Source organism: Neodiprion virginianus, chromosome 7, assembly GCF_021901495.1.
Source record: "Neodiprion virginianus isolate iyNeoVirg1 chromosome 7, iyNeoVirg1.1, whole genome shotgun sequence".
Classification (NCBI taxonomy): domain Eukaryota; kingdom Metazoa; phylum Arthropoda; class Insecta; order Hymenoptera; family Diprionidae; genus Neodiprion; species Neodiprion virginianus.
This window is the reverse complement of record NC_060883.1, coordinates 14,737,680-14,761,464: the sequence shown is the minus strand read 5'-3', so window position 1 is coordinate 14,761,464 and position 23,785 is coordinate 14,737,680. Positions and strand designations below refer to the sequence as shown.

Below are 23,785 nucleotides of genomic sequence, written 5' to 3'. Positions count from 1 at the left end.
TTCCTTGAGGAACAAGGAACATAAATTTTTTACAAACAAATTGATCATTTGAATATTTTTTCAAAATTTTATTTCACAACTTTATTATATTATAAATATTACGATTTAAAAAAAAAATTTTTTTTCCTAACAACAATTTTTACTTGTTTATATTCGTTTTTTTTAGAATTCTATTGTTTAAATAATTAGTTGCGAAATTATTTTTTATCTAAAAATCATAATGGACAGTCCTCCATGAAGTAACAAAACAAATTTTTTTTATCAACAATTCCATTGTTTATTAACTTATCAATTTGTCATAAACAAATTTTTAACTTTGTTACATTTTTTTTCTCAAACTTCTAAAAATTAAAAAAACACCCATATATAACAAAATACATAAAAACAATTTTTTCAATTTTTTATTTTAATACAAGCTTAGCCAAAACCTGAAAAATTTGAAAAGCTTGTGAGAAAACTTGAGAATACGGCGCTGTAACGAGTCACTGAATATATGCACGAGTCCAATCGCAGCTCTCGCGCTCGAGGCTTGGCCCGTCTCTCCGTCGTCGCATACCGCGCGTTACCCGTATCGCTATTATCAAACGTATTGGAATATTCAATAACGAGTAACGAAAAATGAATAAACCGTTTTCATTATTTTCTTCCTTATTTTTTTTTCTCTGCCAACAGGTCATTCCGTTCTGCGGCAACAAAATCATGGTCTGTTCGGCATTTTACGTACGAATTTTCTTACGCATTTGTTCGTTAGGTACAATTATTGTACCGTATTCGTCAGCTTCTTTGATCTATGAAGGAAAAAGCATAAGAGAGAGAGAGAGAGAGAGAGAGAGATTGATTGATTGATTGATTGATTGATTGATTGATTGACTGAACCTTTGTTATGCCTTGGTAGTACCATGAGGCGAATTATGAAAGTACATAAAATTATTCAGTGTAAATCAGAAATAAGTTTTTCAAGGATATCAAAATAACAATAGTTGGTATAAGTATAAAAAAGAAATATAAAAAATATTCAATAATAGTAATAAAGTTGATATAACGGTAGTAGAATTATTTAATAGTAATAGACATGTACAAGAGGACACGAAATAAAGAGTATGAAATAATGTGCCGAAAATAAAAATAAAAATAAAAATAAAAATAAGGACGTAATTAAAATAAAGATGAATAAAGATCAAAGGATTGTGGATAGATACAATGTGATGATACTTAAAATTAAAATTAAACTAGCCAAAACGTTCAAATTTTGATTAAAAATAGCTAAACCGTAACCCTATCTATAGCAAAGAGGTAGTTGTGCAGTCGAACCTTTAGAATTGGAAGTGAGGGAGAAGTTGCTACTTCAGCAGGGAGAGAGTGCCAAAAATGCATGGCAGAAAGAAAAAATGAATCGCGATAGGTAGACGTGCGGGGTAGAGGTAATTGGAAATAGTGAGTTTTTTGTTGTCGGGAAGTATGGTTCGTTTGATTTTGGAGAGAAGATAACTCTTTCAAATATGATGGTGAGTTGCCATGGATTATGTTAAATACCATGATACCTAGAATATAGAGGTGCAGAGAAAAAAATGGTGATTCAACGATAGATGAAAATAAGATGCATATGCCAAATGAAACATTGGGAGGGCGTGTAGAGACGAAAAAGCGGATGTGATAATGAACGAGAGCGAGTGAAACAGCATTGTCTGTCTGTTGTCAAGAATTTGTGAAAAAATTCCAAAGATCGATCGCGAATAATAGCTACATAAATGCGTTCTTTAACTGTATGGTTAACAAATAATGTATTGCTTGAAAAATAATTGAAAAAAAGTCGAATATATTGAACAGATTTCCATACACACAATTTCAACAAATGGACGAATGAATTGGCCAACTTTTAATTATAACTACATATATTCCAGCAATAATTAAAGATGTGCGTACGCGTAATTTATAATTGTATAAAAGCAGGTGGTCAAGAAATAAGATTATCGTGAGTGATAAAAAGAAAAACATTCTTTAAATTCGGTTTGACACGTTTGACACGTTTGCCATGCTCAACATGTTTGATCGTACATAATTGTTTACCTGCTCGCTAAATTATTTTTTCTATAAAAATATAAATGAAGAAATTTTTGTTTCATTTGTAAGTGGAAGGGAGGGGGGAGAAAGAGAGTAATTAATGATTCGTTTATTATTTATTTATAATACTAATATTTATTTATTTTTATAATACTGGATTTGTTTGTAGTACTATAATAATTAATTGAATAAGTATCACATGTAGAGTATTGCATCCGTTTACGAAGCAAGATCCGAAATTGCATTTCTGTAATATTAAGCAACTGAATCTTTGCAAAAAGCGGCAGAGTGGCCGAGGGATACCGCGGTTTCACCCTGTAAGACGCGTGCGTGTGAGCTTACGTGGATGGGTTAGCATAACAGAGAGCTAAGCGGTGGAGCAGATAATACAGAGCATACTTCGTTATCTGCGTCCATCGCTTACCCGCCGAGAATTTAGTTCACGGAACGGACACACAGATCCGACGGAACCGAGCTTCACCAGCCTGTCCCAGGCTCTTCGTTCCGTGGGCCCTCTCAGGTTTCTCTCTGTATAGAGCAAGATTCGGGCCAACGCCATCATAATCAAAATAACAACAAATGTCGCGACTTGGTGGGGATCCATCTGATTGTTAAAAGTCGCGGGGAGGGAGTTCGCCGAACGTGACGGCTCCAAACAGACGACTTTGTCGCAGGCACGTTAATGTAAGCAAGAATTGTGACGTCAACGTCGGATCGTTCTGCTTTCGTCAGGGATGAGTAGTTTTGAAAACAAGTTGTGTGTGTATTTGGCTTATGGCTAGCCCGCCTTTAGTTGGGTAGGGTGGGTGCAGATTGCTGCCGCGGTTAATAGAACCCGTGTAACAAAACAAAAAACAATAACAATACGGATATAATATAAAGAGAACAGCGGTGTCGTCATAGTTCGAATTATCTAAACAGCTTGGGAAATCGGACAGTAATTTACCGTCAAGAAGCATTCGTAGTTGTTACAGAAGTCACGAGGCGAAAGGTGATAACAAAAAGGTTTCGCGTTAAAATGGACGCTCTAAGGGAACAGGTGATGATTAATCAGTTCGTTCTGGCCGCCGGGTGCGCCAGGGAACAGGCGAAACAGTTACTGCAGGCTGCTCACTGGCAGTTCGAGGTGAGCTCTACTTCCATTTTTCATTAATTATTTCTCGTCTCGGCCGCCGAGGCAAGCCACAGTAAGTAAACAAAACACGCACGACGACGACGACGACGATACGACGGAGTAGTGATAATAAAATGGCTGCTCTTCGTTTACAAGTTTATCTTGCGCACTTTCCCCGTATCTTTAAACAACAACTCGCGGTTATTATGCGGCTACCATTATCATTTCACCCGCATGTGATATAAATCGATAATCGGCAAAAACCCGGCTGAAATTCGATGGTAAATGAACGTCTAATTTTACCACGGATTCTGCGATACTATTATGAACATGTTGTAGTTAGTAACGTTATCGTAACTATTCGTGTTGACGAAAAACCGTTATTTCGCGATTTTGGAACTGTTTGAAATTCAGTAAACCGTAATAAAACAAAATACACTCATGTTTTGCAATCTTAGTTCCTTCAAAATCATCGTAAAAATAAGAAATAGTGATATTTTTGTTCAATGTTTCCTTACGGTAACGCTACTAACTTTAATGTCGTTATTTATGTACCATCTTTTTCTTTTCTATCACACATCCGCCGTTGAAGGTAAACACTAATAAACAACGATCGCTCGTTGCTCGAATCTTTTGTCACCAGGCAATAGGCCGATTTGTCATTTTAAGAGATCGGAACAGCAGGAAATTGGAACTCAGGTCGCGATGATTACGTACGCATTTCGTAACAACGCGAGTCGGGTCTCAGATTGAATAATGACCGGATTTCAACCAACTGATGATCGTTTCTGCTGTAGAACGGAAATAATTTATTCGTAACATCGCTACTCAGCTTTTCATGCCGCTGACCAGTCTCTCTGGCATGTCTGTTTACCATTATAGATTATATATTTTCGGGCAGACGGGTGACAATGGTCTGTGCCAAACCAGCCTAGTAAAAAATAACTCAACTTGGCAGGTGGCAAAATGCCATTTGCGATTATTTATACTTAGTCTATGCTAGTGTAGCATAATCGGAATGAATTCATTTCACTAGAAGGCTTTCGGCATTTTTTGTCATTCACTCAAGTCTTTTTTTAATTCGTATCTATGTCAATTTTCGTTGTCAAATTTATTCTTTTATCTGTCCAGTCAATGACATTTTCTTTTATCAAACCGAAGTTATTAACGTTATCGTAACAATTCATGCTGGGTAAAAACTGTTATTTCATGACTTTGGAATTGTCTGAAATTCAATAAACTTTAATAAAACAAAACATACTAATATTTCGAAATCTTGGTTCCTTCAAACTCATTGTAAAAATTAAGAAAATAGTGATTTTTTCCCCAATGTTTCGTTGCTAACTTCAGTCTCGTAGTGTTAGAAGATAGTCTTATTTTTAATTCGCGCCACCTTCTACTCAACCTTCCACCCCGCCGTGAAATTAAATCTTCTAAGACTAGTAGCGAGTAACTTATTTCTCATAACTGAGTCAATTTTACCATAAAATTGTCAGTTTCAAATACCATAATATGTTATGTATTCCTATTGTCTGGTGATATTGTACAGACTGCTCTACTTAACTGCGGCAACAGTGACATTTGCTTCGTTACAAACATATCTTAAAACTTATAAGTGCAGTTATGTTAATGATTCAACACATGCATGAATGTTTTAAATTTTAGTCACCACATGTTACAGTTTTGAAATAAAATGATTGTTTCTTGTAAAAACTGCAAACAGCTAGGGTTGAAAAAAAAAATCGAATCTATACGCAATGTTGCTCATACACAGTAGAATAAGAATCTGAATTGCATCTGAGTAACATTTGATGATCCTGTATTTAAAAAGAAACAAGCAAATTTATACTTTACGTCCAAATTAGGAAAGATTGTTTTTGTTTACAATTTAAAAGGTCACTCTTGTTATCAAGAGTGATAATATTTTTTGCATCCTGCATTAAAACATCGTTTTATGAAACAATGAATTGGTAAAATAATTATTAAGACTGTACGCAAGCCAATTGTCCTGCTTCCAATCAATTTCTTCGATGAAGTCTGTGGTGTAATTTGAACATCTATTAATTTTGTCATTTACCACCTATGGTAACTCAGATTCTAATTTTATTGTAGCTAGATTACTGACAATGTGCTCTTTATCCCAAAGGTTCATCATTTTTTTACAGGTTATATAAGTTTGGAAAACGGATAACTGTGATAATCAAGTATCTTTACGATGTTTGTCAGTTCTTTTTTCTACATTTATTTTTTTGTGAAATCAATCGCGAACCAAATATTTTGTGATTAGATACTAGTGAGGTTTGTAAAAGAAACATACTTGTAAAGAGTATTGCTGTTTGAAAATGCTCCAACATGCTGTAAATGATCATTAACAGCACACATAAAGCGAACCATACTGATTTTGCAATCACAATCCGTTCAAAGTGATTCTTTGATAGTAAAATATTTATTTTTTACGATGTTGTGTAATTTGTGAAACATTTCGTAAGGTTAGATGAAATAATCAGTGAGATTGTAATAACACGTAGAAAATATTAGAGATTAGTTTTTTTAAATCAGAACATTATCTTGTTCACACGTTCTTAGAGAAATGCATAATGCAGCTGAAACAATGTTTTTAAAACATGTATTTGCACAATATTCAGGTTATAAAAATTATAGACAGAAACTCTCTTAGTAAAAGTATCAGTAATTCATTTTCATTGCAATGAACACATGGTTAATTTTATGATCTGCTTTACAATTTATACTCTCTAAATTAAAAACTTTTTCACTCTGTTCACTTATTTTATATTATATATCAACCAATATTAGCAACTAGTTTTCATGCAATAAACCTTGTAATAAATCTTTGAAGTCACTTTTGCTTTACTTTTGCACAAAATATTATGCGCTTTCACCAATTCCCAATTTAACAGCATATATTTTTGTTAATTTTGCTTCAATTCTGTTTACAGACGGCGTTGAGTATATTTTTTCAAGAAGCTGCTATACCCTCGTGCGCTCAAGGACCAGGAACACATTTTGGACAGGTGAGAAATAGGATAGAAATAAATAAAACTCAAATCCAGGATCGAAATATGTTTTACATTTGCCTTTCACACAGAGTACATATTTCCATTCAATTCTCATTTTCTTTTTTTACTTACTACTCTTTCAGATCACACCATGCAATACGCCAGCTACACCTCCAAATTTCCCAGATGCATTATTAGCATTTTCTAAAATGTCTGCCGGAGACAAAACGCCGTCTGGTAAGTTATAACTAATGAACTTGTTTTCTGGAGTGTCTGGTCTGATGTTTGAAAAAATAGTTCTTTTGAGAAACGAAAAGTTAGGGATCGCTTAGGGATCGGCTTATTCTGTTGTAAAATGCGTTACTAAACATGATTAGATCAATTAATCACTTTCTTAAGACTATAAAAATAATTCCAAGGCCCGAGAGTATTCTAATAATAATGATAATAATAATATTAGATAAGACAATGAAATTGTTTTACAATTATCCAGGCATGTCTCCGAGCCAGAATGGGCAAGTACCTCATCAGCACCCAGGTGGCAGGTGTAGTGTTTCTGGTACACAACAACAAACCAGCCAATCTTTTGAACTCGGTGAGCCACAGAGATAAAACAAACCTACCAGCGTGCAATTTAAATAAAAGATGTAATAAGTAATACAGTGATCGTGTTCCATGATTCCTAAAAAAAAAAATAGGATGCAGATCATCGTCAGAAGAGTTTTATTTTTTCTTCTTCTTTGAGTGACGAGTATGTTGTCGTCAGACTATCAGATGCACAGAGTTCTCATTTGCAGGGGGATGGTCCGCCTGTCAAGAATTTCATTATAGTCATGCCTGTGTGTGTGTGTGCGTGTGCGTATGTGTACCGGGCCAATCACTTGAAACTTGAAAATCAATTGCGCAAAATGTGTACGTTTGAATTTTTCAAAGAGCATAAGCATTAAATTCCGACCGTTCAACTGCATCTCCGCTAGAAACAGTTTTACAGCTGAAACTCAGGATGGCCAGCCTGCATGAACAGCCGATAAAATTTGTACATTGATTTCCAAGTTTCAAGAGATTGTCCCGGTATATATTCAACACCATAGATACAGAATTTTATCTCCAATCAGTTACATATCTAGTTCAGCAGTGTCAGCTAATTGAGAAGATGTTTTATCTTCTTTTTTCTTTTCTACCTTTCATTCTAACTAGGCTTCCGAAAAAACCAAAACCTGCATTCATTTTTTTTTTTTCAATTCTATGGTATGACAAGGAATCTGAAAAATTCATTAGTAGTCAAACTCGGGGTCAGTTGATTAAACTTTTTTTTTTTGTTTTTACTATGGATGTCTTGAATTATTAAGAAGCATTGCCGCCCTGGTATTTCAAGTACCTGGAGTTCCTATTGTATTGAAAATGCAGCAATCAATAGATCTTATTCAATATAGTTTTATGAAAAAACATATATTTTTTTAAATGTACATGTTATCGAGGGTCAAAAGTGTTGAAAGTGTTAGGTTGAGTTAAATTGATTAAATGGTGAAGAAAACGCATGGCCACCCCCAAAAATGAAGAAACAAAGAGAAAGAAAAACCTAAAGTACAAGGAACTCGTGTTACTGAATATGTACGTTATTCTCTCAGAAACACTGACAAGTCATTGCTGCCTGCATTGAAATATAGTTACTAACTGATATAGCATACTTATAGAGTAATTCATATGGTTATTGAAATACATAATTCACAAAAAAGTAAATGATTTTAATCTATCCACGTCTTATTTTTACTTTAATATACATCGCTGAGTTGAATTCGATGATCAGGTTATTTTTGTAGCGATACTTCAAACCTCTCAAACTTATTTAATGAAGTGACATGAAAATAAGAAGTGGAGGAAGAAAATAAACAAAAGTATGAACTATTCCGTATGGGTAAATAAAAGTTTAATCAACAGTTGCTATTTCTTTTGTTTTAAGATTTTTTCTGTTGATTTTCAAAACAATTCAGTGAACTATGATCCATTGTGACTTACATTGTGAAATAGTATAATTACACTGATAGCAGATCTTTCTTTCCATCTTTGTCTCTCTTCTTATTGTTCTCAGATTGATTGATAATAAATAATTTAACTGAATGCTATAGTTGCAACGAGAACAGTGCTTTGATGATTCATACCGAGGAAAAAAATGAAAATGAAACGAAATAAGCCCTATTTATAACCTGAGGTTGAAATGCTTGGTCATACGCCAATTTGCTAATTATAAAACCTTTAGAAAATTGTCAAAATCTTTGGTAATAAGGTTTATACCAGTAATCTACATGACAAAAATAAATCAATACTATCAATTTTGAACTCTGAAAAACTGTAATATGTAAATTAGCACCCATGAATACGCGTGAAAATGAAATGAAGTGATATTTTAAGTTATAAAACCATTTAGAACATCGTTTTAATCCTAGTGGTGACAAATTTAACGATTAATCATGTAATTCTTAAGTATAGTCATCTACTCAGATAAGACGTAATGATTACATTTGTGAATTGCGTCAACATTGCAATTTGATTTGCCGGACTTATGTATGGAGCTATAAATTGACGACTACAGTTAACTGCTCAAGATATTTCAATTTTTTTTCTTGAGTAATGCAGCTCGATTGCACTACTTTTTATTTATGAAAATAAACATGTAATTCTGCAATCTATTTACCATTTCTTAGACTTGTTCGAAATGTCATTAAAAAAAAGTTATTATCTGATACGGCAATTCGTGTTAGCTAATGACAAACTGAGTCTTTTGTCCTCATTTGCACTAGCAGTATTCAAATTTTAGTTTCTTATTGTACTAGTTGCGATAAATCATTGTGATAGTTTTTTCCATTGAACAATTATGAATACCCATTATATCATATACATTTACTGTTATTTGTTGCTAAGATTTATTACTGCCATAATTATTTAATATTATTCTAGTGCAGACTTACGTAAAGGTAGTCGTTTAGCACAATTTTAGATGACCGTGCGTCGACTGATGATGTATCATATGTATAAATAAAATTGGAGACAATTTGACCTAAAAAGTACTAAAAAAAATAGTAAAAGAAAGGTAATTTTGTTGTCAAATTAGTTTTATTGTTAATGTAATTGTATAATGTATTACTTTCATCGTGTAAATTATTGTTTCAATAACATGTAGTGAACAGATGAAAATCTTAATGTATATTACAGGTAACAAAAAAAAAAAAAAACAAACAATTGCATTGAGGAATCTTATATTGTCAATAGTTGAGTACACGTTTTAAATTATCAGCAGCTTTTTACCTATGGTTATTATCTATTACTTCAATTACCTACGGTCTAGTAACTTTGGTATTTGTTACATTGAGCAAGTTTCAATGAATGTAAAAACTGAAAACTGTCGTTAAAACCATCTTATGACAATAATGACACTTGGCATGGATCAATCTTATCTCTGTATCTTAAGGTTCTCAAATTTTTATGCTCTCATTTTAAAGTGTTCATTTTATTCCTTCTGATGGAGTTTTTCCTATCATAAGTCTATTGATACGGACATATACACACGTGCACGCTTACATGAACTGGTCATGTGAAACAATAATTACTTATTTTAACAATATTGAAATCAACAGTTTTCATTAGCTGGTGTTGGTCATTCATATTGCTATAGATTTTTCAGACACAAGTTCATTTATTATTGAAACAGGATTCCAGTTGATTAATTGCAATAAATAAAATAAAAATAAATACAAATTTAAAAACAGCCATCATAGATTAGAATGATAGCAAATTATGTCAATACTTAACTTCGCAGTTTATACAATGGGCTCTCTATATTGAGATTTCATTTATGCATTGTTTTTGGATTTCTCCAGTGCAAATTTGTCGAGTTCGTCTGAAAAGAAGAGAAAAGTTGCATTTTTGGAAACACAAATGTGACCAATTGTTTCTTCGTGCTTTGTTCTTTCGATTTATTCTCCATTCGTCATATTTCTATATTTATCTTGAGACATTTTTAAGGTTATTAATAATGAAAATCTTTTAATCAACAATCGTCTTTTATAAAGATCCATGACAATTGTGTTTTGTAATTTGAAAGTTTTGCTCCTACTTTGTTAAACGTAATTGCATACGTTATCTATGTAAATATTTATATTTTAGAGAAATAAAATGAAGTTATTAAGCAATGTTTTTATCAAAGATGAGCTTTAATATTCCCGTTGAATAATAATTTGTCCTCGCATTTAAATATACATATTCTATGTGTCATGTAACTGCTTACGATCGTTTGAGTTTATTATTATTATTATCATTAACGATAATTCATTTAAAATTTATGATTACAAAATGATTATAATTATTAAAGTTTTTGTGTGCACACATACATATGGGGCTTTCCACGTTAACTCAGTAAACAATTGACCATGACATTTTTAATTTCACCAAGGATATTTTTATACGTTAGTATGACCCCTGAAAAGCTTCCAAGAATTTTTTCAAATTTTTTGAATCGCTCGCTTTTACCCCATGATTTAAATCTATCTCAAAAAGACCCAAATTGATTTGTGTGAAAAAAGAAAAACAATATTTCGTTTCCAATTGGAAACATTTTCACACAAGATTCAGAGTGAGACCTCGTTTTTTCAATATTTTTAAATAATTTTTTCTATTTTTTGAAACGTTTATTCTATTTTCATATCTGTTAAAAATCTATTATAACACATACCGCATATCCGATTTGATTACTGATTTTTCAAATTGTTTCTCTAGTTCTAAAACACACTCACAATTTTTTTCAACATTTTTTCCCCAACACTTGGAATTATTATTTCCCACAAAGATTGTTCTACAAAAGTTTGAAAAATGTCGAAAATGTATTTTAGAACTGAAGAAACAATTTAAAAAATCATCAAATCTGAGATGCGGTATGTATTACAATAAATTTTTAATAGGTGTGAAAATAGAATAAACGATTCTAAAAATAGAAAAAAACTAGGTTCCACTCTGAATCTTGCGTGAAAATGGTTCCAATTTGAATTTGAATTTATTTTTTAATTCCGGCATACATTCTATAGAGATTTTTAGAAATTTCAAAGAAAAAAATTATAAACGAAATATTTTTTTTCTTGTTCCATAAAAATGAATTTGGGTATTTTTAGACAGATTTAAAAAATCTTAGGATAAAGACCAATAAAGACGAGTGGTTCAAAAACTTTAAAAAATCTTGGAAGCCCTTCAGAGCTCGTACTAGCGTATAAAAAATCTTTGGTAAAATTAAGTAAATGTCATAGTCAACAGTCTACTGAATTAGCGTGGAAAGCCCCATACGTACGTGACATTCCCAAATGGCCGAGGAAATAACTTAGGCCACTCAGGTTGTCGCTCCAATTCAATTAGATTGAATTCCATTATTTCTTTGTCGTGTAATAATTTCATAATGTCTAATTCCACATTCGGTACCGGATCAAAACTAAAAAGTGTTTAAAAGCAGTGCAAGGTTTATTTTTATCTGTCGTCTGTTGTTATTTCAGACAAAACTCACAAAATTCAAATGATCTTACGTTCGATTTGGCGCTGCAGTCTAACTTCTGATTGCTCGTAAGGTTCGGCTGGCTTGACCGTCAGATGGAGCCACGGCTTGAGTTATTTTTCCTGCCATTTGGATTTGCATTTCATGTATGCACATGCGCGTATATATATATACATAATGCTTTTATTTCAATACGGTTATGCGTGAATACCGGCAGGCAGATACGAATACTTGAGTCAGTTTGCAGGGTTCAGTCTCCTGTCAGTAGGTTATCCGTAAGTATGTTGTTTCTGCATATTTACATCTTGATTTTATATAATTCTATTGCAATCATTACACAAATGGGTTCTTCAAAATTATAAGTATTCGCCACTTAGTAAGCAGTATCATTGCTTTTGTTCTCTTTTTTGTTCTTTTTCTATACTCACTCGTCGTTTGCATTTATTTTTAAACACGTCCGCACTTTGTTCCTTTAAATAACTTTCGATAAGATTGTGCTCAGTACAGTGCAACAACAATAACTGCTTCGAGTGAGTTATTTATACATGCAATACTCATTCCAATTGTACATGCATGAATACGTGCGCAGTATGCATGTAACATGGTGTTGTGTTGAATTTATTAACGTTATTGTAACGATTAATGCTGAGGAAAAACTGTTAGTTCGCAATTTTGGAACTTTCTGAAACTCAGTAAACCGTAATAAAACAAAACACGCTCATATTTCTCAATCTCACAATTAGTTCCTTTAAAATCATTGTAAAATTAAGAAAATAATCACTTTTTCCCCAATGTTTCGTTGCGATAACGTTACTAACTTCAACCTAGTTTGTAAACGGCTTCTTGTTTTTTTCTACATTGTTTCGTGTTTTTCTCAATGTGTCTACGAATACCAATGACTATGACACAGTGTGAAGTCAGAAAAAAGAAATCTTCAACTGGAATTTGAGCTTTTTCTTAATAATCTTATTATAAGATAGAGTTCATATTACAAAAGATATTTTTTCCGATTCGCTATTCTTAATTGGATCTTATGGTATTCGGTTTCTTTTTCTTTTAAAATTTATCTTGTGCGTTTGTTTCTTTTTTTTTTTTATTATTCTTCACCAAGAAATAATAAATAACTAATGATTTAATAGTTTTCTGAACAATCGAGTTTCGCTCGAATCATTGAAATCAATTTTGTTTTGTTTGAGAATCTCTGTATTTATGCAGAACCTTTATTTTTTTCTCAGTTTCGTCTGCTAAATTTTTTTTTTTTTCACAAATTTCAATTTTATCAATCATTTTCTACTCATATTAAAAGTTCAGATTTACCATGAACAAATGACTTATTTGTCTTGCAATTATCACAGGTAATATGTTATAAAAATAATAATGACCAAATTATTCTATTTATTTGGTTGAACTTGATTTCACAGCAAATGAATAAAACTTACTTACAATTAAATCTAGTGAGTTTATTTGTAACAATTCATATGGAACAGACTGGCAATGAATTAAACAGCATTTGTTCCCGAGAAAAATGATCATAATCGGTACATCACCATGGCAAACACAGAGCCATGAACGAATCCTTCTTGAAGTATTTCAGAAACATGTAGAATCTATCAAAAGATATTACAGTTTTTGAGCCAAAGACATGCCAAAAAAAGATAAAAATTTAGCTAGGTAGGGATAGGAAAGATATCCTGATTCTGTATGAAAACCCATTTCAACCTAGAAATCTCAATTCTCATCCACAGATTGGAGACAGGAATAAAATGCCGTACGAAGAATCCCTGATTCCCAACTCGAAGAATACAAACTATAAGGAAAAAAATATGGCAAAGTCATTTGCTTTTCAGCATAGCATGTTCCATTATTTTAAGCCACTTGATGAAGAGGAGGAAGATCCTAAGCCCCACGTATCGTTGAAGAAAAGATATGTACCCTCTCTGACAGTATTCGCAAGGGTTGTAATGATCTCATTTGTACTGGCCAGTTTGTGGTATTTGGTGGCCATGCTGTGCGGGTTCGTCACTGACGAATCACTGGGAACTTATACCGAGCAGGATGTTACGGGTCAAAATATCCGCGCTGATGTCTTTCTCGAAGATAGCATCACTTCCAACCTAGCTGACTCGTACTTTGACAACTCTCATTTGGAGAGTAGAGGGAGTTTGGTAAGAGATTTCATTCGCCGAGAGCCGCCGTCGGACAAAAAGTGTAGGAACATTCCTAAGGTATTGCGATTTGATTGCTATCCTCAAGACGGAGCCACCAAATTGAATTGCGAGAATCGCGGGTGCTGCTGGAACCCACCTGACCACATAAATTGTGATAACGATAATTGTTCCAAACGTGTTCCATTGGATGTACCTTATTGCTATTATCCGGAAGATTGGACTAGTTATCAATATTTCAATATGACACCGGATGGTAACGATTTTTCAGGCCTCTTAAGGATTGGGGCTAAAAGTTCTTACAAAAACGATATCGGCATTATAAAAATTGAATCTACCAGCTTGACTGATTCCATTATTCGTGTGAAGGTGAGGCATCAAGTTACTTTTAATTTATTTCTATGCCAGTGTTGTACAAAATGATCGATATTATTATTTAGATGAAGATCAGATTATTTATATAAAATTTATGTAGATAAGTCGAAAGATAGTTTATCATGCCATTACCTCCCTAAGGGATAAGATTATCATTATTTTCATCTAGATAGTCAAAAATGTAACAATGAAAATGGCGAATTCTTATTACATTGAGAGTAAAAAAGAACTTGCTGCAACAAAATATTTCCTGGAATAAAGTAGAATTTAGTGTGAGGAATAAAATATGTTTTTGCTATCTACAAAAAATATTTGCTTAGCTGAACTATGTCATTTTTCAGATTCGTAGATTTCGAGGCGTTTATTGCTGAGAGATGTTTTTATTGAATCATTTATTTTTGCAAAATCACGTCAAAGTCATGATTCTGAATGGCGTTGCCTCGATTGAAAAATTAAAATGCAGTTTATTTTATCTTAATCCTGTGAAAAAAAAATTAAGTTGTATAGCAGATTTATCTATACGACGATGACAGACGAACTTAACTCATATTATATTATCTGTATAAGACGAAAAATGAATTGATTTCATCTAAGCTGATTATCTTGAATAAGTTTATAAAGATAATGTACTGTTTTTTAAATTCGTGTTTTAACATATTTTTATTGCTCATATGTTTCGAATAATTATTTATTCGGTAATATTATACTTGTATGATAGATCTCAGACCCTGACAATGCTCGTTACGAACCTCCATGGCCTGTTAAACGTGATTGGAAAAAGTTGCCTAAAAAAAGTTCAAGCCCAAAGTACATTTTTGAAATTGATGAGTCAAAAGCTGGGTTTGCGATCAGACGTGCATCGGACAAAACAGTTCTGTAAGTTCTCTTCTCACATATTTTAGAAATCTATAGATATGTATACTTCAAGAATGTTCAGAGGATGTATTTTTCGAAGTTGAAGGATTCGTCCCACGAGGCACAGTTTGAGACAGTATGTAATCGTGGCTTGTTTGTGAGTGTAACTCATTACACTCCTGTATTAAGCCATTTAGACCGGACCCGGCCAATCACCAGAAAGATATGAAGAAGTCATATATTTTTATGCGAGAAAAATTCGTAGAGAATGCAAATTCGAAAATTTCAGGTGACTTAAAAAGTGAAGGACGGAGCCAGGAATCGAATCTGGTGTTATCCTTCAATTTCTACAAATACACGGCACACGAACCAAAACAAATTTCGAATACAGGTGATGAAAGAAATTAATGACATTGTAGTCAGGCGGCTAAGTGGTCTAGTGGAGTCAGTCTCCGGTAAAGCATCTCTAGACACCAGGTTCGATTCCTGGCTCTGTCGTTAATTTTGCAAGTCACCTTAAATTTTCGAATTTGCATTATCTACGATATATTTTTCACAAAATTCTGTGGTGGTCATTCACTATTTTTACAGATTCAATTCTATTGGAATAGGCGGTTTCACATTCTCCGATCAGTTTCTTCAAATACATTCAATACTACCGTCTTACAATATCTATGGCCTGGGTGAACACAGAAATAATCTTAGACTAGACACTAACTGGCAATCATTCACGATGTTTAACAGTGATCAACCTCCTACAGAAAAGGTATATTTGCCATGAAAGATTGTACAATATTAAATTAACTGTGTCAACAGTATTGCAGGGTATGTTTTGAATCACGTAGTAACTTTTTGAATTGTTTTGACCAAAAGGTTCATCGCTAACAATTCTGAAATCAATTTCTAAACTGTCATACTTGCAGCATTTACAAAAATTACAGCAGTCCAGCTAATTAGGTGATTCGGATTATTAAAGTTTTTCAATACGTTTCATTGTTCTCTCCTCTTGGCTTCGGTATTGTGTTCATTGACCTTTAATGTTGAATACATTTTACGAAAGTCAGAAAGTACAAAAATTAGAAAATTCAGTAAATTACCAATATCAGGCTTAGTTGGCAAATCAGGCAAACTCTTGTTAAATTTGAATGGCTATGGCTGACTGAAAATTGAATATTCAATTAGTTGCTTTTACAGATATTTTAGATTCGTTACTTATTATTTCAGATGAATTTATACGGTTCCCATCCATTCTATCTTGTAATGGAAGAATCTGGCATGAGTCATGGGGTCTTATTCCTGAACAGCAATGCTATGGGTAAAATTATCTCTTATCTAAATCACTTTGATGGTAATATGAATAGCGACAATTGGAATAGAATTGTGTATTTTCAGATGTTATTCTACAGCCAGCTCCGGCTATAACTTTTAGAACCATAGGTGGAATATTCGATTTGTACTTTTTCATGGGACCTACACCAGCAGATGTATTGAGGCAGTATTCCGAAATTGTTGGAAAGCCTTTTATGCCACCATATTGGTCTCTTGGCTTTCACTTGTGCAAGTATGTGCATTTAATTTTTGGACTGGTCAGTTCTTTTCACTAAGGGTATGCGAATAATTTAATTCGAGTTTGAATATTTCAATTTCTTGAATCATTTGATTCTTATTTTACGTACCTGTGACAAAATATCTGAATAATTTGATTGGAATCTCTAACATACAATTTTTAAAAATTAATTTTGTTTTCTGATTTGACACTGATTTTAAAGTTTTGTTTCTGAAATTTGGTTACCGTTAAAATTTATTGACTTATTATTATAAAATTTACTTATTAATTTTATGAAATTAATTTAATTAATTTTTTGGAAATTAACTTTTCATTTCCAATTAAAAAGAATTTTGACAAGCGCACGTATCATTTGACTAAGTATTTTACAAAAAGTAAACAGAAAATGGATAATTTGAGATTTGAACCGCATAATATGAATAATTCGAACACTTTTATTCAAAGTATTGGAACTATTTGAACACTCGCATATTCGATTCGCTTTGATTTGATCACTATTCAGACGCCCCTGTTTTTCTCCAAACTGAATTTTTTTAATTATATTAAATTATATTTGCAGGTATGGTTACAAAAGTCTTGCCGTTACCAAAGAGGTTTGGAATCGTACACGAAACGCAAAGATACCATTTGTAAATAAATAATACCCTTCTAAAAATAACTGTATAATATATCGTAGTATTGATACTGAAATATATCTTATACTCTAGGATACCCAGTGGAACGACATAGACTACATGGATCGCAACAATGATTTCACTTACGATAAAAAGGATTTCAAAGATCTGCCCGAGTTCGTTGATGAACTTCATTCAGTGAGTTTACGCTATTCATACTTTCGGTCTCCGAAACTGCTATTCAGTTATTGTCAAGCTGTAAAATTCCTTTCAGGTAGGTATGCACTACATTCCAATAATAGATGCAGGACTGTCTGCATCGGAAAAACCAGGTGAATATCTGCCATACGATGAGGGCTTACGAGAGCGCATATTTGTGAAAGACTCTGCAACAGGTCAGCCTTTTGTTGGAAAAGTTTGGAATCTGGTTTCCACCGTGTGGCCTGACTTCACGAATCCCATGACCAGTGATTACTATCTTCGCATGCTGCAGAACACACACAAAATGTTCGCATTCGACGGGATATGGATCGTGTGTATTTTACTCATGAAGATAAATGGATATCTAGAATCGGTTCAAGCTATCAAGCTTCATTATTATTCATTTATAAAACTTGATAGAAGTATAATGGCTTCTCTCTAATTTAAGGATATGAATGAGCCATCCAATTTTTATAACGGTCGCGTCAATGGTTGTACGAAAAACGATCTTGACTATCCGCAATATGTGCCGAATGTCAGGGGCGGAATGCTCGCGTCCAAGACATTTTGTATGGATGCTCAACACCACTTGGGCTGGCATTACAACCTTCACAATACCCACGGAATTGGACAAGCAGTTGCTACAAATTTGTAAGTTTGGAATATGATACAGTCGATTATTCGAACGTCAGTCATCCGAAATGTCAATTATACGAATAGTGATTTGATTTTTTCGAAATATCCATCGTCCGAAAGGTAATTTGGTTTATCCAAACCACCAATCATCCAAATGACGATTCGGTTTATTTGAAATGTTAGTTCAGCGAAAGATAACTCAGTTTAAATTTTCAATGTTTCGACTGACATGAGTTTGCACGCATTCCGTTATTCAGTGTCAGTCTTTACTCGCCTGCAGACTTGCTATAAAAAAGCGAGCCTCGATATTGAATCTGTTATTTTATGTACATATTCTATTACATTCAACGGATTAGTGTCTTTTTTCACACTGTTCAGTTATCCGAATGATGCCTGGTTCCAATTAGTTTGGATAATCGACACTACTCTACTCACAGTAGTTGATGATAGTAAAAACCCATAAGAAAATGATTATGATATATTTGCGCTATAAATTTGTGGTATCTATAAAGATTCTGAAGTTTCTCACTGCAAACACTCCGATCAATCTGTTATGAACTATTTTCAGCGCCTTGAAATCAATCAGGAATAAAAGACCATTCATAATATCAAGATCGACTTGGGTGGGTTTTGGATACTATGCAGGTCACTGGACAGGAGATATACTGTCAGACTGGTAGGTCATTATTGCCACATAATTATTGATACTGTTTATATTTTTTTAATTAAAAAATACTGCAAAAGGTGGGTTAGTTCATTTATTTATCTTTTCTTCCTAGGCATGATTTACGAATGAGTATTCCTGAGGTATTGAGCTACAGTTTATTCCAAGTACCAATGGTAGGTGCGGATATTTGTGGCTTCCGTGGTAATACAACACCGGCTCTTTGCAATCGTTGGTCGCAGCTTGGTGCATTCTACCCATTTTCTCGGAACCACAATTCTGATGAGTCAATTGTGCGTATTGGTTAAGCTTATGCTACCTATTTGAAACGTAAATTCAACAAATGAATCACTCTTTGTATTTAGGTACTTCCTTGAAACTTCTGCGCACGATAGGTTTTAACCATGTATCAAGGACTGAAATTATCGTTGAAGATTTTTTTACTGATTTTGATGCAGCTTAAATGTTTTCATTGTTTTTCGAATACATCAATAGTTTTACTTTTTTTTTACTTTCACACCTACTATATCTATGTCTAGAATGATAAATCTGAAGCCAAGCATTACTGATTTTTAGCCTCAAGATCCAGTCGCAATGGGAGACTTGGTGGTACACTCAACCAGAAAAGCATTGATGATCCGTTACAGATTCTTACCATACTTGTATACGTTGTTTTTCAAAGCTCACAAATTCGGCGATACCGTAGCGAGACCTTTGTTCATTGAGTTAGTAGTATTGGCTAGCATTTTGATATACCCAATGGCCTTTTATTGATTAAAATATAATATTTGTTTCAGATTTACAAATGATAAAAATACGTACGACATTGACAAGCAATTCTTGTGGGGAAGCTCTCTTATGATTATACCTGTGTTGGAAGAGGTATGTTAAATTAGTAGTAAATGAAAACTGTTGAGCATTAATTTGAATGTTAGAGCTTCTTAGGAGTACAGATATGCTACGACTGCTAATAAGATCAAATAGTATAGTAACTTTCTTCTGCATATCGATGGTTGCGTAGAGAAACCGGCTATCTTGAGGTTCGCTTGGACAACCGGCTATCTCGAGTTATCGTTGAAAAACCGGCTATCTCGAGTTTCGCTTGAAAAACCGGCTATCTCGAATTAGGCTTGAATAACCGGCTATTTCGCGTTTGAAATGTTTCGGCCGCAAATTAAGTTGCTATCACTGTCCAGCTGAATACGAAATTCGACAGCGCCTGACAAAATTCATACGAGCTTCGTTTTGTGAATGTAGGTATTATATGCTTATATACTGTAACGTGGATTTTTCCCGCTCCTCGGTCACTCGGAGAAAATGGGCGAGAACTTACCGTGTGCACAATAATTTGGCGTCCACGATGTACCCTGGATCTAAAAACAATATCGCTAAGTTTTGTTGGGCGCCTGGCGTGATTAACACGCCTCAAAATCATTAATGCGCTCGATAGCTCAGTACCGCGGAAAGGGGAGGGGTAATTTTTGGAGAGAGAGAGAGAGAGAGAGACACTCGAAATACACACGCTATTTAACAACAGAAGTAAAATAAAATCTTATATTTCCCAATAGCGGTGATACAAAAACAAAAAAAATATAATCCAAAAGTCGCTCATCGCGATGCGAAAGATAAACAGAAAATTGCACGTAACCTACTCTATTTCTTACTCTACTGAGCTCGCGGCTCCCTAACTAAAATGTCACTCAACGATCACAAAGTCTTCATACGCAATTCTGAATTTGCAAATTCGCCATTTCTTCTCCATGGCGATTATTGCTCGAAACCGAAACTAAAACTAATTATTCGACGGTGCGCCGTCGGGCTACCGAACAGACGGCGTCCTCAATCTCACCCGACTCGTACCTTCGACGCTACCGCGAGCTGCCTTAAATCTAAACGTGACAACTCAACTCAACCTAAAGCTTATTTCCTACCTATCTCAACTAAACGAATCCGCAAACGTTACTATATTTCAAACGCAACCAAAACTCAATACTCAAACTTCTCGTCTCAACTGCTGCTCAACGCAACGGCAATTTCGACTATACATCACCCCAACTCGACTAAACACTATCTTAACTAAACGGTAACTTAACTAAGCGCAAGCACCACTAAATTTAGCTTTATCTAAATACAAGCTCCAGGTAACACAACTCAATTTACATTATCTTAACTAAAGGGTACGGAACTATGCAGGCGCAACTAAACGTAACCTAAACTATACGCTATCGCAACGCATCCGAAATCAAACCTTCTCAAAATCCTCCAAAACGTTATCCGCTAATCCGAGCACTCCAATTGGGCACTTCCCGACCTACTCGAGAGGTGACACTGAAAACCCCGATAACGCGGCTCGACCCGGTACAGCGAAATTCGGCTATACTTGATTTCACACATGAGAGAGACTCAACTAAAACCCGCGACTCTACTCAACTTTCTCAGGAACTCAAAATTTACTCTACTCCAACACGCGTACTCAGGCTACGGTCATCAAGCAAAAGAATCGGCAAAAGAATTTCGAGTACTTTTCTACAATGCAAATCCAAAACGGCTATCCGTTACTCGGCAAGCCTTTTCGTAATTATGCTCGAAATTCAATCGCGGGGATAGAAGCAGCGCTTACCTTCTACATCCTTGCAACCCCCTTTCCATTCCCCTCGCGATTTTTGGGTGACTCCATTACTTCGCGAACCTCCCCAACATGTGACTACTTATCACGACCGCCAGAACTAAAGTGGTTTCAAAAACCTACGACCTGCCGCAACACGGATCTCGATACGCCATCCCATACGTGACGTCATACCCACAAGAATACGCAATAATCGATCCGTCATCGATTTCGTTGATCGCGCAACTCGACGCACACCTTCAATAGCATCGCTGCGCAGAACTTTAAGCTAGATCGCAATCTCGTCCTCCGTGCAGCTCCAAAGCGTCTTGGCGGTGAGCGTGGTGCTCCCTCGTCGCTAGTCGGTCCGTCGCAAGTTCGCTAGTCAATTGTTGGCGGCGCGAAGGGGGAGAGGCTGCGGCGCGCCGGCCGCCAGCAGGAATCGCGTCCACTTTGGATTCCCGCGATGCGGGGATCTGCGTCGGCGCCCCCTCCGCAGCCTCGACATCCTTCCTTCGCAATTGTCGCTAGCCCGCCACTTCGCAATTTCCTCGAATTCGGTGTCGACTTCTTGCCCGATGCCGTTTTAGCTCGAAAAATCAAAAAAACGAAAAAACCTGAAATATCTTACGCTATTCGCTAAGGTGTCCCTTTTCGTAGTTTCGGATGCGTGACTCTAGTCCTGGCGCTCTTTTGCAAACACTTCGCGACTCAATTTCGGAAATTCCTAAATTTTGGTTCCGCCCAGGGTTCAAGGAGCCCCTTGTAACGGGCATTAAAAATGCCACGTTACAATACATCATTGTAATGCAGAAATGAAAGTATAAAGCATCAGGCGTATGTTGAGATGAAATTAAAGAGTATCATTTCGGCATAATGAGATTAAATGGATAATGACATTAAATTGGTAATGTCATGAAATGAAAGTGTAAAGCATCAGGCGTATGTTGAGATGAAATTAGAGATTATCATTTCGGCATAATGACATTAAATTGGTAATGACATTAAATGTCATTATACCGAAATGATAATCTTTAATTTCATCTCAACATATGCCTGATGCTTTATACTTTTATTTCTACATTATAATTACCGAGACAACCATAGGTATAATACCTACATTCACCAAACGGAGCTTGTATGAATTTTGTGAGGCGCTGGCGAATTTCGTATTCAGCCCGACAGTGCTACCAACTTAATTTGCGGGCAAAAAATTTCAACCGCTAAATAGCCGGTTTTTGAACTTTACTCGAAATAGCCGATTATTCAAGCCTAATTCGAGATAGCCAGTTTTCCAAGCGAACCTCGAAATAGCCGGTTTTTGAAGCCGAACTCGAAATAGCCGGTATTTCAAGCCTGACTTGAGATAGCAGGTTATTCTACGCAACTGTCGATATGCTGTATTTTGCCAACCATGTTAGTCGAGTATTTATTTACGTAACTATTACCTACTTATCCATTATTAGAACAAGGTTGAAGTAACAGCTTACATTCCACGTGGACCATGGTACGATTTCTACACCAAAGCTTTCATGTTCTCAACGGGATTCAATCACACCCTAAAAGCTCCGATGGATACGATACCATTGATGATTCGAGGCGGTTCAATTTTACCAGCACAAACTCCAAGCGTCACTACAACCCAGAGCCGAAAAAAAAAATTCGAATTACTTGTGGCGTTAGATGAAAACGGATTTGCAAGTGGTGAATTATATTGGGATGATGGAGATAGTCTGGGTGAATAACAATTTTTATTACCCGATACTTCGAAAATAAATAATCTTACGCTCATCAATCAATAAAGAGTACTGGAGCATGAATTTTCAATTCTACACAGATTCGTTGGAGAACTATCAATTCAGATGGCTGAGTTTTACTGTCCAGAATCGGACATTGAGAAATCGTGAAGTTAATAAGGGATATTTCAGTGGAGATATGATTCTTGGAAAAGTTAGTGTAATGGGAGTTGGGACTGTGGTCGATGGAGTTTACTTGAACGGAAATGAGCATGGTGATTTCACTTATGATATAGAGAGAAAGGTAAGATACAAATAACTGTATTTGATTTCGTTTCTTTCCCCGTTTCAAAAACTAATTATCATACACGTTCTCAAATTGTGCAGTACCTGAACATCACGGGGCTTGGTGTGGATCTGAAAACAAGGCTTACTCTGTCCTGGGTATTCAAGAAATAGGACGGATTTACCGCGAAAATATTCTTTAGCACACTTATGTGTAATATTTTTACCTTTTACAGTAATCTGTAGATAGAACCTGAAATAATATTGTTCCATTTTTTCAATACTTTTCGTGCATGAGTGTACCATTCTTTTACTTAATCCTGGCTTTTTCACAACCTTCGTTAGTACTGAATTTTGAAT

General features: G+C 34.8%; 1 protein-coding gene across 6 annotated transcripts; it reads left to right on the top strand.

The window, feature by feature from the left end:
* The first annotated feature begins 2,478 nt into the window (after positions 1-2,478).
* LOC124308733 (lysosomal alpha-glucosidase-like) lies at positions 2,479-23,708 on the top strand. Of its 6 annotated transcripts, none has more exons than XM_046771720.1 (20): positions 2,479-2,745; positions 6,133-6,207; positions 6,336-6,429; positions 6,686-6,787; positions 13,468-14,256; positions 14,981-15,138; positions 15,709-15,883; positions 16,342-16,432; positions 16,510-16,678; positions 17,244-17,313; positions 17,392-17,496; positions 17,573-17,830; positions 17,948-18,150; positions 18,704-18,811; positions 18,915-19,092; positions 19,376-19,524; positions 19,597-19,681; positions 22,871-23,141; positions 23,242-23,444; positions 23,528-23,708. In XM_046771720.1, the coding sequence occupies exons 4-20, from the start codon at positions 6,704-6,706 to the stop codon at positions 23,597-23,599; spliced, it is 3,168 nt and encodes a 1,055-aa protein (XP_046627676.1). In that variant the 5' UTR covers positions 2,479-2,745; positions 6,133-6,207; positions 6,336-6,429; positions 6,686-6,703; the 3' UTR covers positions 23,600-23,708. The 6 variants fall into 6 exon arrangements, with proteins under 6 accessions (XP_046627676.1, XP_046627677.1, XP_046627675.1 ...); XM_046771721.1 differs by lacking the exon at positions 2,479-2,745 and adding an exon at positions 3,194-3,248; XM_046771719.1 differs by lacking the exon at positions 2,479-2,745 and adding an exon at positions 3,275-3,456.
* The last annotated feature ends 77 nt before the right edge of the window (positions 23,709-23,785 follow it).